Source organism: Microcaecilia unicolor, unplaced genomic scaffold, assembly GCF_901765095.1.
Source record: "Microcaecilia unicolor unplaced genomic scaffold, aMicUni1.1, whole genome shotgun sequence".
Lineage (NCBI taxonomy): Eukaryota > Metazoa > Chordata > Amphibia > Gymnophiona > Siphonopidae > Microcaecilia > Microcaecilia unicolor.
In genome coordinates, this window is record NW_021963217.1 from 99639 (window position 1) to 117697 (window position 18059).

The following is an 18059-nucleotide window of genomic DNA, read 5'->3' on the forward strand; positions in this document are numbered from 1 at the left end:
TAAGGTATACACAAGAAGTAGCACATATGAGTTATATTGTTGGGCAGACTGGATGGACCGTGCAGGTCTTTTTCTGTCATCTACTATGTTATTATGTTACTATAAGCTATTTCCTAATAATTTCTGGGAATGCTACAACCTGCTGCAGCCTCAAGGAGGTTGACACGCTCTTCCCAAAAAGGCACAGACTAATCATGGAGTGGCCTAGTGGTTAGAGCACCGGTCTTGCAATCCAGAGGTGGCCGGTTCAAATCACACTGCTGCTCCTTGTGATCTTGGGCAACTCACTTAACCCTCCATTGCCTCAGGTACAAACTTAGATTATGAGCCCTCCCGGGACAGAGAAATATCCAGTGTACTTGAATGTAACTCACCTTGAGCTACTACTGAAAAAGGTGTGAGCAAAATCTAAATAAATAAATAAACATATTTATCTGGATTCAAATGGGCCGATATTTAGAAGGCAATTATTTATTTGCAGGCAGCCAGTAAATGCATAATTGCTCTATCTGTATATATTTTAAATATATGCATATAGTATTTGGTGATTTAAATAGCTAAACAGCCTGATGTTATCTATATAAAAAGGAGATAGGGCTGGGACAAGAGCAGGCCAAAAATGTATCTGGATATCAGTGATATTTAGTCACTCTCTAGATAAATATATGTTTAGTTTAGGATTGCTAATTTAAGTGTCGGTACATAGTAGGATATTCACTGTGCTGGCTGAAAATCTAGCACAATGTTAACAATTGAAAAGCTTATTATTATATTATTATTAAAGTGAGCATCAAAGGGGATGTGACCTAGCAATGTGTTGCAGTGTCCTTGAGTGAGATGCTTTGCAACGCATTGCTTTGCTTTTTGGGCATGACTCTAGCTGCGACAGGAAAGTTTGAAGGGAGGGAGATTTGGGAGGCAAAGAGGAAAGGGAGAAGGATAGGTGCTGCCCTATGTGTGTGTTTGTGGGGGGTTCTCTGTGCTGCAGTATTTGAGGTCAAAGCCCTCTCTAAACTGTGCTCATGTACAGGGCGCAGTTTTGGTGCCCTTGTGCCCTGTGTGGCCTCACCAGCTGCACATACCTTGGTACGGCCCTTACTCTGGATACCATTAAAGACCATGTCTCTGCTTTACAGCACCTCTCTGCTACACCGTCACCTGTTCTCTAGATGAATGAGTGCATACCAACACAGAAGGAGTTACTACTTTGATCAGAGAATCTTTGTCCTCTTCCTGAGGTTGTCTCAACAAATTCAGCTGTCTACTTTAGTCAAGACCCACTAGTGAGAGAGAGGGCAAGCAAAGCAGATCATACATACTCAACCAAAATAACCATAACTTTTGGCTGTCATCTGCAGTCACAGCCGGTGCCTCTTCAAATACACACACTGCTGTTTTGGAGAGGGGAGGGATTGGGTATACTTCTTTTCCAGAAATGGAAGCAGATCACCACAGATTCCTGCGTTCTTATAATGATGAAGGGATATTGTTTTTTTTTTACTGCTTTACCATAGTCTCATCCACTTTATCTCAAAACTTGTTTGCTTAAGGAAGAAGCCAATTTCCTCCTACTGTCCATCACAATAGAGCGGGTTCCCAAGGCTTCTACTCCAGGTAAATTCTGATTCCCAAGAAGACAGGAGTTTTAAGCTCTATTCTAGACCTCAGAGATCTCAACCTTTTTCTTTGCAAGGAAAAATTCAGAAAGAACACGTTTTCCTCCATTAAAGAAGAGAGGCTGGCACTGCACACTGGATCTCAAGATGCTTACATATATTCAAATTGATCCATGTTGCGACCGCACCTGGAGTATTGTGTTCAGTACTGGTCTCCGTATCTCAAAAAAGATATAGTAGAATTGGAAAAGGTACAGCGAAGGGCGACGAAAATGATAGTGGGGATGGGACGACTTTCCTATGAAGAGAGGCTGAGAAGGCTAGGGCTTTTCAGCTTGGAGAAGAGACGGCTGAGGGGAGATATGATAGAAGTGTATAAAATAATGAGTGGAATGGATCGGGTGGATGTGAAGCGACTGTTCACGCTATCCAAAAATACTAGGACTAGAGGGCATGAGTTGAAGCTACAGTGTGGTAAATTTAAAACGAATCGGAGAAAATTTTTCTTCACCCAACGTGTAATTAGACTCTGGAATTCGTTTCCGGAGAACGTGGTATGGGCGGTTAGCTTGACGGAGTTTAAAAAGGGGTTAGATAGATTCCTAAAGGACAAGTCCATAGACCGCTATTAAATGGACTTGGAAAAATTCCGCATTTTTAGGTATAACTTGTCTGGAATGTTTTTACGTTTGGGGAGCGTGCCAGGTGCCCTTGACCTGGATTGGCCACTGTCGGTGACAGGATGCTGGGCTAGATGGACCTTTGGTCTTTCCCAGTATGGCACTACTTATGTACTTATGTAAAATACCTCCGATTACTTGTTCATATTGACCACTTTCAGTATAAGGTCCTCTGTTTTGACTATTCGTCGGTTCCAAAACTTGTAGTAGTGCAGAACATCTACATGAGTGATGTCACCTAATCTTGTTGTGTCTCAAAGACCAACTTCTAGCAACTTGCTTGGAAAACCTAGCTCTAACCCTCAGGGACGAAACAAATTGCCTTCTTCAGAGCCCAGGCCTATATGTGGTCCTGTTTGCCCTCCTGAAAATGAGAAAGCCTTAATGGGATCTCATATTCCATTGGGCTCAACATACCTAAACTCTGTCTACCATGCTTTACTTTTCAGTTCCAGTGCTGCAGTGGTGGATATCCAAATGCACCTGGTGTCCTGTTTGTGCTACTGGAATATCACTTATTGTAACAAATGCTTCCAACACTTGGTGAGGAGCCCATGTAGACTCCCGTTTTACTCAGAGAACCTGGTCACAGACTGAAGGACTCCTCCATATCAATCATCTTGAGCTTTGAGCAAAATTTTATGCCCTTTGATTATTCATCCACCTTGATCGAGATCACTGAGTATTAGTTCAGACAGACAACCAAGTAGCCATGCTTTATGTTTAAATAATTTTTATTAAATTACTAGTAAAAAAGGCCCGTTTCTCAAACCAATGAAATGGGCGCTAGCAAGGTTATCATCTAATGGTGATTATGTTTTTAAGGGAACTGTTAGGAAGAACGTACTGTGATGATAAAGAATAATTGGGAAGGGTGTATAATGAGTAATATGGTCCAGGGGTATGACATGTGGATTGTTTTCTTTTTCTTTTTTTTAATCTTTATGTTTTGTTTTAATTTTTATTTATAGTATGTTTCCAAAAAGCTAAAGAGTACACAGAAATTTAAATTTTTTTTATTAGAAATATAATGCTTGTTTACATTTGCAAGATTTCTTTATAAACAATATTTTTAGTGAAAACTTTGTTACATTGAGGGAAAAGCTTTCCTCGTTCAGGACCATCTATGACTTTTACAATTGCATCAGAAGAGTTTCGAACTCTTGAAAATGCTACATACAGTTGCCCATGTGTAAACACTGGTTCTGGGAGGAAAATGCCAACTTTTTCAAATATTTGTCCTTGTGACTTGTTAATTGTCATTGCAAAAGCCAATTTCACAGGAAATTGTTTTCGACGTAATGTAAATGGGAGGTCAGTGTTAGATGGTGTTAGTTTAGTACGTGGGATAAAAACAGTACTCCCTGCAGTTGACCCAGTGATTACTTGACTAATAATGAGGTTAATTTTCAAGTCTTTCACTGTTAAACCCCAGGTACAAATAAGTACCTGCATATAATATGTAAGCCGCATTGAACCTGCTATAAGTGGGAAAGCACGGGGTACAAATGTAACAAAAAAAATTAAGCGAGTTCCATTACATAAACCTCACTTGGTATTTAAATTCCTGAGTAGGATAATTATGGCTCCAATTTTTAAATGCAGTTTATGGCAAGGCATGCCAGTTGGAGTTTGTTCATGAAGGAATTCTACAGGATATAACTGATGTTCTTCATCATTGGAGTCATGAATGGAGTCCAAACTTAAATAAGTAATTGTTCTCCCCTCCCCTTACCTCCCATGCCATCCATATCCTGCAATTCGCCTGTGTGCGAGTGTGTGTGTGTGTGAGAGAGACAGTGTGTGTGTGTGTGTGTGTGTGTGAGAGAGACAGTGAGTGTGTGTGACACAGAAAGACAGTGAGTGTGACACAGTAAGAGAGAGTGTGTCTGTGAGAGAGAGAGTGTGTCTGTGAGAGAGAGAGTGTGTGTTTGTCTGAGAGACAGAGAGAGAGAGTGTGTGTGTGTGAGAGAGAATGTATGTGTGTGTGAGAGAGAATGTGTGTGTGTGTGTGAGAGAGAATGTGTGTGTGTGTGTGTGAGAGAGAGAATGTGTGTGTGTGTGTGTGTGTGAGAGAGAGAATGTGTGTGTGTGTGTGAGAGAGTGTGTGACAGTGATTGCACTGTCTGTGTGTTTTGTATCCTTTTTTTTTTAGATGTTATCCTGTTTTTTCTGTATATATAAATTTATGTGCTGTGTCCGCTATCACCGGTATCAGCTAAATGCGCTGTGATTGGCTGAGAGAGACCTGGAGGGAGGGACGTCCAAATAGTTTTGATTTGGACGTCCTCACGTGTCCTGATCCTTGGGGGGGGGGGGGGGTGCAAGCTGAAAACAACCTTGGAGGGACGAGGAGAATGTTGAGAGAACCTCCATGGCTGTGGTCATTTCAGGCACGTAAGAAAAACATGTCCAAGAAGGACGCCCATCACAAAAGCTGAAGGAAAACATCCAGGTGCTCTTCAGGGGCGTCCTTTTTTTTTCCCTGACGAGCACTTGGTTGTTTTTCCTTCAGCTTTTGTGATGGGCGTCCTTCTCTGCATGAGTCCCGCTCACCAGCCCCAGTGAGAGGTGCAGACCTCCTGTTAGGTTTTCCACGGTGCATGGAGTCTGAAAACGGCTGTGCATCTGCTAATTAGCTCATTATAATAACCTATAGATCATTTGCATTCTGTTTTCGTTAGCTGCTACCGTGACAGGAAAATGGCTCGGGGAACCCGTTTGTGCATGTCCCGGTTTACTACTTGCGCACTAAACTGGCTAGAACCAGTTTAAAAATCACATTGCTGGCTCGTTAAGTTTAGTGCATCTGGCCCTGAATTCATTAATTGTTCCGTGGTGGCCCTGGAATGTGACTCCATTAATGAACCACCTTCAACTGGGACAGCCCCCTTAAAATTGAATGTAATCTTTTTTTTTTTTTTTAACTTTTCCTAAATAGCATTTCTGCTAAATAGTCTAATCAGACTGTTTTTGTATTGCAATGCAGGTGTCCTTGGAGCTTTCACGTGACAGCAAAGATTTTGGAAGTGTCAGTACGAGGGCGTCTTGCATAGCTCAGCCGCCTACATCATATGCTGTATCAAGTCCTCGGGTAAAAGTTTTAGAAACTGAAAGAGACCTGACACGTGTAGAACGTTCTCATGTGAAGGTAATAAGCTATGATTCTCCCAGGAAGAGCAGTGAAACGCATCAAAAAGCCATAGAAGTTCCCCTTGCCAGTATGGTCCAGCAGCCACAATCTGTGCAGTTACCTGAATCAGCTAGCCTATTGAGACATGTTAGTGGATCAGCAGAAGAGAACAGCAGCATGCTACTGCACGTGATAGTGATGGTGCCTGATGGGAAGGATTTTGTACCTGGGGAAAAAGAAATGTGTTCCCCATGTAATTTGTACTTAAACTGCAAACTTTTCAGTACTCATGAAGCAACCAGATCTCCTGTTGTGTGGGGCACCCCACAACCTTCCTTTAATTTTTCACAAGTAAGTCTGAGCTACTATTGCACATTTTCATGCACACTTAAAAGCATTTTTGTTTTGTCATAATTACATAATTGTCTGCCTGTGGGGTCGGACATGAAAAACTATTTAAAAAATCTTGGGTATCAGCTAAAATGTATTTACTACTACTATTTAACATTTCTAAAGCGCTACTAGGGTTACGCAGCGCTGTACAATTTAACATAGAAGGACAGTCCCTGCTCAAAGAGCTTACAATCTAAAGGACAAATGTACAGTCAGACAAGTAGGGGTCGTCAAACTGGGGCAGTCTAGATTTCCTGAAAGGTATAAGGGCTAGGTGCCGAAAGCAACATTGAAGAGGTGGGCTTTGAGTAAGGATTTGAAGATGGGTAGCAGCAAGGGCATTCATAACTTGTTCCTTGTAACCTTTCCTTTTGTTAATTTTGTGTCTTTTGGGCTTCCTTTGTTTTTTATGTTTTTTTCTACTGTATTTCTTGTTTCTTTTGAATTTTTGTTTTTGTTTAGTGTTCTGTATTGTTGCTTGTTCTGTGCTTTTTTTGTCATTTTGGATTTTTTTGTTGTTGTTGCTTTGTTAGTATTTTATTTTGCTTTTTATTTCTCTCCCATCTAGGTCCTCTCCCCTTTTTCTCTAGCTTCTCTTCTATGCCTTCAGGGAGCATTCCCAGGTTTGTCTGGTCTGGTCTGGAACAAAAAAAAAACCAAAAGAAAGGGAGGTAAACCAATGTAGTTTCAGTACAGAGGTGTTTATTAACAGTCCATCAACTATAAATAGCGAAGTGAAAAATTACTCATTTTTATTTCGCTGTTTATAGTTGATGGACTGTTAATAAACATCCCTGTGTTAGAACTACATTGGTCTACTCCCATTTCTTTTTGTTCCGTTTGGTGACCTTGGGGGCAGGGCCGTGCCGATGCGGTAAGCGGGGTAAGCGCCGCAGGGGGGCGCCCACCTCTGGAGGGCGCCGCGGTGCTTACTCTCGCCCCGCGCCGCCGAGGCCTTTAAATCTTTTACCTGGTCGCAGCAGCGTCAGTGAAAGCGCTGCCGACGTCTCCCTTCCCTTGCACTCATTGGTTCCCTCAGTGTCCCGCCTTCTAGAAGAAGGCGGACACTGAGGGAACCAAGAGCGCGAAGGGAGATGTCGGCAGCGCTCCGCTTTCACTGACGCTGCTGCGACCGGAAGTAAAAGATTTAAAGGCCCCAGGGTGCGGAGGAAAGAGCAGAGGCATAGGCGCCCCGTATAAGAGGCTTGGGGAGGCTAAGCCTCCCCAGCCCAACCATGACCTTTAAAACCGGCTCCGGTCTCCACCTGGCAGTGTTGACGGCGTCCCCTGTGCCTTTGAGCAGCTTACCGGCACACGCAGCACTTCTCTTGTTTCTCCTCTTCGTTGCCGTCGCGTCGTCCCACCCCCCCACCCCCCCTTCACGCGATTTGCGAACCGCGCTGCCGCTTAGCACTGCTTAAAAAAAAAATTTACACGTCAGCAGGAACAGGCTGCTTCAGCCAATCCCAGGAGCCTTCCTTCAGCCCTTGGGCGGAACACGCTGAAGGAAGGCCCCTGGGATTGGCTGAAGCAGCCTGTTCCTGCTGATGTGTAATTTTTTTTTTAAGCAGTGCTAAGCGGTTCGCGAATCGCGTGAAGGGAGAGGACAATTTGCTGGAAATGGAGGGGAAGGGAGAGAGAGGAGGATTGCTGGTTATGGATGGAGGAGGGAAGGGCCAGAGAGGGACAAGGATGGACATGGGGGCCCACGGAGAGGACAATTTGCTGGAAATGGAGGGGAGGGGAGAGAGGAGGATTGCTGGCTATGGATGGAGGAGGGAAGGGCAGAGGGGGACAAGGATGGACATGGGGGCCCAGGGAGAGGACAATTTGCTGGAAATGGAGGGGAGGGGAGAGAGGAGGATTGCTGGCTATGGATGGAGGAGGGAAGGGCAGAGGGGGACAAGGATGGACATGGGGGCCCACGGAGAGGACAATTTGCTGGAAATGGAGGGGAGGGGAGAGAGGAGGATTGCTGGCTATGGATGGAGGAGGGAAGGGCAGAGGGGGACAAGGATGGACATGGGGGCCCAGGGAGAGGACAATTTGCTGGAAATGGAGGGGAGGGGAGAGAGGAGGATTGCTGGCTATGGATGGAGGAGGGAAGGGCAGAGAGGGACAAGGATGGACATGGGGGCCCACGGAGAGGACAATTTGCTGGAAATGGAGGGGAGGGGAGAGAGGAGGATTGCTGGCTATGGATGGAGGAGGGAAGGGCAGAGGGGGACAAGGATGGACATGGGGGCCCAGGGAGAGGACAATTTGCTGGAAATGGAGGGGAGGGGAGAGAGGAGGATTGCTGGCTATGGATGGAGAAGGGCAGAGAGGGACAAGGATGGACATGGGGGCCCACGGAGAGGACAATTTGCTGGAAATGGAGGGGAGGGGAGAGAGGAGGATTGCTGGCTATGGATGGAGGAGGGAAGGGCAGAGGGGGACAAGGATGGACATGGGGGCCCAGGGAGAGGACAATTTGCTGGAAATGGAGGGGAGGGGAGAGAGGAGGATTGCTGGCTATGGATGGAGGAGGGAAGGGCAGAGGGGGACAAGGATGGACATGGGGGCCCAGGGAGAGGACAATTTGCTGGAAATGGAGGGGAGGGGAGAGAGGAGGATGCTGGCTATGGATGGAGGAGGGAAGGGCAGAGAGGGACAAGGATGGACATGGGGGCCCAAGGAGAGGACAAATTGCTGAAAATGGAGGGGAGGGGAGGAGGATTGCTGGCTATGGATGGAGGAGGGAAGGGCAGAGAGGGACAAGGATGGACATGGGGGCCCAGGGAGAGGACAATTTGCTGGAAATGGAGGGGAGGGGAGAGAGGAGGATTGCTGGCTATGGATGGAGGAGGGAAGGGCAGAGAGGGACAAGGATGGACATGGGGGCCCAAGGAGAGGACAAATTGCTGGAAATGGAGGGGAAGGGAGAGAGAGGAGGATTGCTGGTTATGGATGGAGGAGGGAAGGGCAGAGAGGGACAAGGATGGACATGGGGGCCCACGGAGAGGACAATTTGCTGGAAATGGAGGGGAGGGGAGAGAGGAGGATTGCTGGCTATGGATGGAGGAGGGAAGGGCAGAGGGGGACAAGGATGGACATGGGGGCCCACGGAGAGGACAATTTGCTGGAAATGGAGGGGAGGGGAGAGAGGAGGATTGCTGGCTATGGATGGAGGAGGGAAGGGCAGAGGGGGACAAGGATGGACATGGGGGCCCAGGGAGAGGACAATTTGCTGGAAATGGAGGGGAGGGGAGAGAGGAGGATTGCTGGCTATGGATGGAGGAGGGAAGGGCAGAGAGGGACAAGGATGGACATGGGGGCCCACGGAGAGGACAATTTGCTGGAAATGGAGGGGAGGGGAGAGAGGAGGATTGCTGGCTATGGAGGGAGGAGGGAAGGGCAGAGGGGGACAAGGATGGACATGGGGGCCCAGGGAGAGGACAATTTGCTGGAAATGGAGGGGAGGGGAGAGAGGAGGATTGCTGGCTATGGATGGAGAAGGGCAGAGAGGGACAAGGATGGACATGGGGGCCCACGGAGAGGACAATTTGCTGGAAATGGAGGGGAGGGGAGAGAGGAGGATTGCTGGCTATGGATGGAGGAGGGAAGGGCAGAGGGGGACAAGGATGGACATGGGGGCCCAGGGAGAGGACAATTTGCTGGAAATGGAGGGGAGGGGAGAGAGGAGGATTGCTGGCTATGGATGGAGGAGGGAAGGGCAGAGGGGGACAAGGATGGACATGGGGGCCCAGGGAGAGGACAATTTGCTGGAAATGGAGGGGAGGGGAGAGAGGAGGATTGCTGGCTATGGATGGAGGAGGGAAGGGCAGAGAGGGACAAGGATGGACATGGGGCCCAAGGAGAGGACAAATTGCTGGAAATGGAGGGGAGGGGGAGGAGGATTGCTGGCTATGGATGGAGGAGGGAAGGGCAGAGAGGGACAAGGATGGACATGGGGGCCCAAGGAGAGGACAAATTGCTGGAAATGGAGGGGAGGGGAGGAGGATTGCTGGCTATGGATGGAGGAGGGAAGGGCAGAGAGGGACAGGATGGACATGGGGCCCAGGGAGAGGACAATTTGCTGGAAATGGAGGGGAGGGGAGAGAGGAGGATTGCTGGCTATGGATGGAGGAGGGAAGGGCAGAGGGGGACAAGGATGGACATGGGGGCCCAGGGAGAGGACAATTTGCTGGAAATGGAGGGGAGAGGAGAGAGGAGGATTGCTGGCTATGGATGGAGGAGGGAAGGGCAGAGAGGGACAAGGATGGACATGGATGGGAGGACAGGACCCAGGGAGAGAGAAGAAATTGCTGGAAATGGATCTAGAGCAAGAAATGAAGAAGAAAGGAGGAAAGTAAAGAAATAAATGGAAAGGAAGCCCTGGAAATGGAGTTAAGAGGACAGATAGCAGCAGACTCAGATACTGGGCCAGCATGATCGGAAAAAGAAAGTCACCAGACAACAAAGGTAGAAAAAAATCATTTTATTTTCATTTTAGCGTTTGGAATATGTCTACTTTGAGAATTTACATCTGCTATCTTATTTTGCAATGTATAGCAATTTGTTTCTAAGAATATTGCTGACAATTCCTGTCAGTGTAGCAAGTGGTGAGCGATCATTTTCACCGGGGGGGGGGGGGGGGGGGGGGGGGCGCCAGCTGATAGTCTGCAGGGGGGCGCCAGAGACCCTAGGCACGGCCCTGTACAAGAACATTGTCAGGATTGTGTGTTTCGTGCTCAGCAGCTCTATTTGCATCCAGTAACAGAAGGTACTGATGCTAATATTAGCTTCCTCCCAGCTTTTACATTAAACTATCTTCAGTTCATCAACTCCTACCAGTCTAGGACAATCTCAATCCATTCTGTAATAGCACAAACACTCAGCGCTGAGCCAAACTGAGGATTGTGGGGAATTGATGCAGGAAGCTTATGGGTTTCTTGAAGACAAAGGAGCTGAGACCTGCACCCAGTGTTTGTTTATCAGATTGAAAATTTCAAATTAATTCAACTGTCTTCCTGAGCAGCTTCAATGCACAGATAGTAATTCTGATTTGCCATGGAGTTCTATTTAGTACAGAGTGTTCCGATGGTCGACTATCAGCACCCTCTCGTTATCTAAGACAGGGTTGTCATGTGCTGTCAGTGGAAATAGCAGGAGCTAGACCTTCAAAGTAAAAACCGAGTAGCTCATAGTGACAGGTACTCTTCTGAAACAGAGAAAATATTCCTGCTCGGTGTAAAAACAGGGATGGAAAATGTTATTTTTCAATCTCTTTGTGATCGAAAAAAGTTAACTCAGCAATGTCCACCAGTATAAATATTGTTGGATAGACTCTTCGGATGAGACACTGAGTAATTGTTATATTGATCAAGTTGTACAAGGTCTGAACAAATTTATTTTTTCAGAGCTCAAAGGCATGTCTCACTATTTTTAAAAACACGATTATACAGATCAAAGTTTTTCCCACTTCTTTTGTAATGCAGTCTCTGTGCAGTTCTTATGCCTTGGGAATGTATCATTTAAGTGCAAAAATCAAGGCCAAGCAACAAGAAGGAAAATTCATGAATGATATATTATAAATTTCCTTTCCATCCCATGATACAGTTGCCTATGTCTTGTCTTTTTTTTTTCAGGATTTCTATTAGTTGAGGTTATCTCAAGATGCAAATCACCACTGGGCTCAGGTGTTTCTTGTTGCTGGTGTTAATGGAAGGTGCTCTAGGCATTCCTGTAGTCTCAAGGTCTTTCATACAGTGAGAGAACAATTCTGTAACTGGGACTATAAGTTAGGCGCTCAGCCTATTCTGTGTGTTCTTCTAGAATACTATTGTAAGTCGGTACCTATGTGTTACATTTAGGTACACCCACTTATGCCACGTTAATAGCAGGTATAAATCCACACAACTAAATGAAACACCTCCCGCGGGAGGTGGTGGAGATGAAAACAGTAACAGAATTCAAACATGCGTGGGATAAACATAAAGGAATCCTGTTCAGAAGGAAGGGATCCTCAGAAGCTTAGCAGAGATTGGGTGGCTGAACCGGTGGTGGGAGGCGGGGCTGGTGGTTGGGAGGCGGGGCTAGTGCTGGGCAGACTTCTACGGTCTGTGCCCTGAAAATAACAGATACAAATCAAGGTAAGGTATACACAAAAAGTAGCACATATGAGTTTATCTTGTTGGGCAGATTGGATGGACCGTACAGGTCTTTCTCTGCCGTCATCTACTATGTTACTATGTTTAGTGTGTAACTTAGAAGATCCGATATTTAGCTGGCGGTGATTAACATTTTGCTGACCCCTACCAGCATTAAACCTGGAAATTCAATGCCGGGCCATCCCCAAGCACCAGCATTGAACTTCCAAGTTTCCGGAGCCAGCTAACCCATATTCAACACTTAAATGGCTATGGGTTAGCGCATAAAGGGGCCCTTTAACTAAAAGGTTGCCGTGTGGCAACCCGGAACTACCGTCGCCCCAACGTGGGTATCGGCAGTAGTTCCACCCCCAGCGCGCACCATTTTTGGTGCTAGCGGAAATTTAAAAAAAAAAAGCCATTTCCACAGGGGGTTACCCTGCTGTAATCGCTGACCATTTAACGCTGGGTTCAGGTGGGAGCCCTTACCGCCACCTCAATGAGTGGTGATACGTGCTCCCCCCCCCCCCCCCCGAAATGGCCACGCGGAAAGTGCAAAATTACCGCGTGTTCATTTCTATTTTTTTTTACCCACTGCATTGAAAGGGGCCCTGGTGCACAGCAAAAATGGCCGCTGCCGCAAACGCAGGGCCCCTCTTACCGCAGCTTAGTGAAAGGGCCCCAAAGATAGGACTGACTTTTATGTGGTTATCCTGGCTGGTTAAGAGTTGAATGTCAGCACTTAACCGGCCAAGTGCTGACTCCGCCCCCAGAATGCCTCCCAAATAGTTGGCTTTTAGTTTGGTGCTAACTGGTCATTTTCAGCAGTATTAACTGGTTAAGTGCTGCTGAAAATTAGTGATTAGCCCCAAACAGGTGATTTTTCCAGCCAGGAGTCCTTATCAACCCCAGAATATTTTGTGACTTACCTGTGTAAATGTTGGATACTCCTATGACCTACCCATGCTCGTCACCCCGTGAATGTCCCCTTGCATTTACATGCAAAGGCAGTTGTGTGCATAAGTTATAGAAACCCACTGAGCACATGCCTGGCACTTAGACATATAACTGTAACAGTCACATGTTGTGCTAGCATTCTACATTGCCGCCGAGAGGGGGGGTGCAGGGGGGACAAAATTCCCCAGGCCAGGCCTCCAAGGTGGACCCGGCGCCGCAGTCCCACCCACCCTCCGTCGTCTGCCACCGGGCCGGGCCCCCTGCATTGAAATCACAGCGCCTCTCACCTCCGTGTGAAAGCGCTGCAGGCAGCAGATTGCCTCCCTTCAGGCCTCCTTCCCTCCCTGTGTCCCGCCCACGTCTGATGTAACTTCCGCGAGGGCGGGACACAAAGAGGGAAGGAGGGCGGAAGGGAGGCGATCTGCTGCCCTGCTGCCTGCAGCGCTTTCACACGGAGGTGAGAGGCGCTGTGATTTCAATGCAGGGGGCCCGGCCCGGTGGCGGACGGAGGGGGGAGCGACGGCGGCAGCGACGACCTCGGGGGGGGGGGGGGGAGGTGGCGGGCGCGGCCCAGTCTCTCGGCGGCCCTGGCATTCTATAACTTATGTGCGCAACTGGCAACTAATTTTAGGCTGCCTATTATAAATGAGGGGCTGAGGTCTGGCAGGAACATCTCCCTAAATTTTCCAGATTGTTATCTTCCATGACTTCAGGAACCCACAAAATTCTGATACAGTTGTTTAATGACCCCCTCAGCTATATGGTAAGCTATACCGAAGAAAAGCATTACCATCATATCTATGTTATTTGAACGTTCTAATGCGTGCTTATCAGATGTATCATTACTATTATGCTAACATTGTAATTATATTTCTGGTATTTAAATTTCAGTGCTGTTTCATGGTAGTCCATTATTAGGCTTCAATTTGCAGTTCCCAAGTTTACCTCTGTAGGGGCTCTTTTACTAAAGGGTTGCCCTGCGGCAATCTGGAAAATACCGCTGGCCCACCGTGGCTGCTGATGGTAGTTCTATCCCCCCCAGCGCGCAGCAGTTCTGACGCTGCTGGAATTTTTCAAAAATTATCACCGCAGGGGCGGTAATCAGGCAGCACCACGTGTGCTGCCCGGTTACCGCTGGATTAGCGCGGGAAACACCGCCATCTCAATATCAAGTACTTGATATCAAAATCCCTTTTTAGGAGCTACAAACTCACTCTTATATCACGTCAGGAACCTTGGGGTACAGCTAGATTCAGCACTTACACTGATCCCCCAAATCCAAGCAACCTTTCCATATGCTGTCTCTCTTGCTACATCAAGAATGCAAGTCTTGTCGTAGTGGTTCATACTATGGTAACATCAAGGTTGGATTGCTGTAATGCATTCTACACTGGTCTGATTGCAAAGGGTTTGCACAAGCTCCAATTTATTCAGAATGCCACAGCACGTCTGATAGAAGATTGTAAGTAATGGGATCATAGCACACCATTTCTGCAAAATCTTCACTACCTTGAATACAATACAGGGTTAAATTTAAAACTCTGACCTTCAAGGCTCAGGCCAAAGGAGTGAAGGAGTAGCCTAGTGGTTAGTGCAGTGGACTTTAATTATTATTATTTACATTTGTACCCCACGCTTTCCCACTCAAAGCAGGTTCAATGCGGCTTACATAGTAGTAGGGATTACAGGATATTGACAAAGAAAATAAAAGTTAAGTATAGCAGAATAACAAAAGTGATGGGTAGGTAGAGAAGGACAGGGGTAAAGGGAATAGGAGAGGTGTGAACAAGGGTAGAAGAGGCGGGGCGGATGGGTTAGCTTCTCCTACTAACCTACAAATGCACTCGATCTGCAGCCCCTCCTTACCTCTCTACCCTCATCTTTCCTTACGTTCCTACCCGTAACCTCCGCTCTCAAGACAAAGCCCTCCTTTCAGTACCCTCCTCCACCACCGCCAACTCCAGGCTCCGCCCCTTCTGCCTCGCCTCACCCCATGCTTGGAATAAACTCCCTGAACCCATACGCCAGACCCCTCCCTGCCCATCTTCAAATCCTTGCTCAAAGCCCACCTCTTCAATGTCGCCTTTGGCACCTAACCACTTTACCTCTATTCAAGAAATCTTGACTGCCCCAACTTGTCATTTCATCCTTTAGATTGTAAGCTCCTTTGAGCAGGGACTGTCCTTTTTTGTTAAACTGTACAGCGCTGCGTAACCCTAGTAGTGCTCCAGAAATGTCAAGTAGTAGTAGTAGTTACAGGATAAGCATATGGAGTTTAGGTGAGAAGGATAGTTAAGGTCATTGTCGTTGTCTCTTGGATATGTGATAGGTAGTAGGGTTCATAGAATCCTAGGGAACTTAACCTCCATTGCCCCAGGTATAATAAGTACCTGTTTATACTAAGTAAACCGCTTTGAATGTGGTTGCAAAAAAAAAAAAAAAAAACACAGAAAGGAGGTATATCAAGTACCATTCCCTTTCCCTACTTGAAGAACAGACGTTCCTTCTACAGACCTCCATGGTTGCTAAGGACCTCACAAAGATTATCCCTAACCACTTCCTCTCCAAACAGGAAATCAGATGATGTGACAACCACCAACGAACCTTCTCCGGAGTAGCCTCCACACTCTCCGAAAGGCTTTGTTTTAGCATAGCCTTCAGGAAGCACGTGACGGCTTGGCTTTTCTCCCAAGCCTTTATTGGAAGACGCAACTAACTAGCTAGTCACTAGCACAAGGATTAACACCAGCTGCACAAAGTACTGGAGCTGGACTTGCTCATCTACTCCTATTCTGTCTGAGATCGTTGTCATGCACCTTTTCTGCCTTCATGGGCAATTTTCCTTAAGTTGGTGTACCGCTATGGATTTATAGCCTGCTTCACTAACACAGACTATTCAGTAATTACTGTGGATTCTTTTGGATTCGTATTAGGTAAATGAGACCTTTATTAGAGGTTCTAAAGTCTACAATGATTAAGATATATACAATGATTAAGCTATATACACACAATGATTAGCTATATAACTAAAAGAAACAATACCTATCTATAAACAATCATTACATCACTGGTCTCTACATCTAAGCAATGCTAAGACTTCCTAGACCAGGAAAAGAAGCAATAAAACAATCATCACTGGTCCTTACATCATCCAGGCTCTTATCATCAGCTGTGGGGGGAGGGGGGGGGCCCTGTTCACAGCGAAAGCTAGGAGTTTCTTTGACCATGAAACATGGTTCTCTGCGCAGTTCGTACGTTACTCGCAGATGGTTACCCTTATTTTCTGTCTTATTTGTCTATATGTTCCGCTTACATACTATACTGTCTATTAAGAGGTTTTAATCTGTCTTGTGTTAATATTGTAAGTAACATACTATGCCATAATAAATACTGTTACCTGACTATTTTTACTGCTGTAATTGTCTCTTGACTATGTCCGGCTTATTCTTGCTATATACCTCCTTGAGTGAAAGGTGGCACATAAATCCTAATAAATAAAACAAATTTGAAAAGCACTTATACAATCGGCACCTGCTACCAGCTACATAAGTGCTTTTCAACATTGACCCAGCAGGGTTTACTGATTTTTGGCTTGTTTCACATAGTACTTCTCTCAAACATCTATCTTCAGCAAGCTGTCTAGTGCCTCCTCCCCCTCCCATCCCTAATGGAGTTTCATGGGAGGTCTAATGATCCAAGAGACATTTGCCAAAGACTAATTATAACATGTTTTTCTGATTGTTTACTTAAATTCATGCATTAAAAATTAATTGAGGAATCTGAGCCGGGGGAGTGGCAAGATGGCGACCTGAAGCTTGCACGCTGAGCGGCCCCGCTGTACTCTGAAGTTTTCTACTTACCCCCATACCAAGAGGAAGGGGATGGCTAAAGGCCAGCTGCCGATGGCCAGAGCTTTGTCCCCTGTTCAGCAAACCTTGGACCGTTACGCGACGAGCCGCGGTTAGCGAGTCCCGCGTTGAGCGCCGATGAAGGAGCGCCAACGCTCTTGGGCTTGGAAACATCTCTATCGCCCCCGGAAATCAACCCACTCCATGTCCTGTGAAGTATAGGAGTGAGTCAGGAGTACATGCTAAAATGGAGGTTGTTAGGACCAGAACTCAAATCGGTGGTGCTACTCCTAAACCCGAAGGGAAGCCAGCGTGGAGTTTTTGTCTCCTGTGGAGGTAATGTAACCCAGAGTTCTATCTGGAAGGCGCTTCAGGATCTAACAGTGGCAGTAACTAAGTCTGCTCAGGATAAAACTTTACTTGTGAGTAAAATGGATAGTTTAACTGAATCCTTTGAGAAAGCTAAAACTGAAACTTCACATAAATTTCTACAGGTAGAGGAAGAGGTTAAGGTCATGAAATCAACAATGGATGCTCTGGTAAGAGATAAGCTCTTAATCCACCGGAAAATTGAACAAATAGAGAATTATAATAGACGTTTAACCTTAAGATTGTTGAACTTTCCTAGAGCTTCAGGCATGACTCCTACAGATTTCTTCGAAAAATACTTAACGGAAAATTAGAAAATTCCTCTTACAGCTATTCCCACATGTAAAAATATATTATTTAACAACTCTTGCTCAAAAGGGAGTGGAACCTGTGAATGGTGGGAATTTGCCTCAATTAATGGGAATTGGATCAGAGAATCAAGATCTGTCTGCGTTGCTGGAAGATTCATTCGAGGGACGCTTATTGCTTCGTTTGTATTTGAGCAGGACTTGAACTCAGTGATGAGATTATACTTCAAGTTCGCTTCATTACCCAGTAGCGTACCAAGGGGGGCGGTGGGGGCGGTCCGCCCCGGGTGCACGCCGCTGGGGGGGGGGGTGCCGTGTGCCCGTCAGCTTTGTTCGTTTCCATGCTCCCTCTGCCCCAGAACAGGAAGTAACCTGTTCCGGGGCAGAGGGAGCATGGAAACGAACAAAGCTGACCGGCGCGTGGCACCCCCCAGTGGCGTGCACCCGGGGGTGTTCTTTCGCCGGGGTGAGGGGTGTCCTTTCGCCGGGGGGGGGGGGTCACGCTGCACCGGGGGGAGGGGCGCTGCACCCGGGGGGGGCGGGGCGCATCGGTGATCCGCCCCGGGTGTCAGCCCCCCTAGGAACGCCACTGTCATTACCTTTTTGTGGTCAAAGAATATGGAT

General features: G+C 46.7%; 1 protein-coding gene across 1 annotated transcript in view; it reads left to right on the top strand.

Moving 5' to 3' along the window:
• Nucleotides 1-11464, top strand: part of LOC115459081 (C2 domain-containing protein 3-like) — a 110326-nt gene extending 98862 nt beyond the window's left edge. The window contains exons 14-15 of the mRNA XM_030188944.1: nucleotides 5286-5780; nucleotides 11453-11464. Coding sequence (XP_030044804.1) covers nucleotides 5286-5780; nucleotides 11453-11464 — 507 coding nt within the window. The remainder of the gene's footprint in view (nucleotides 1-5285; nucleotides 5781-11452) is intronic.
• Nucleotides 11465-18059: the final 6595 nt, after the last annotated feature.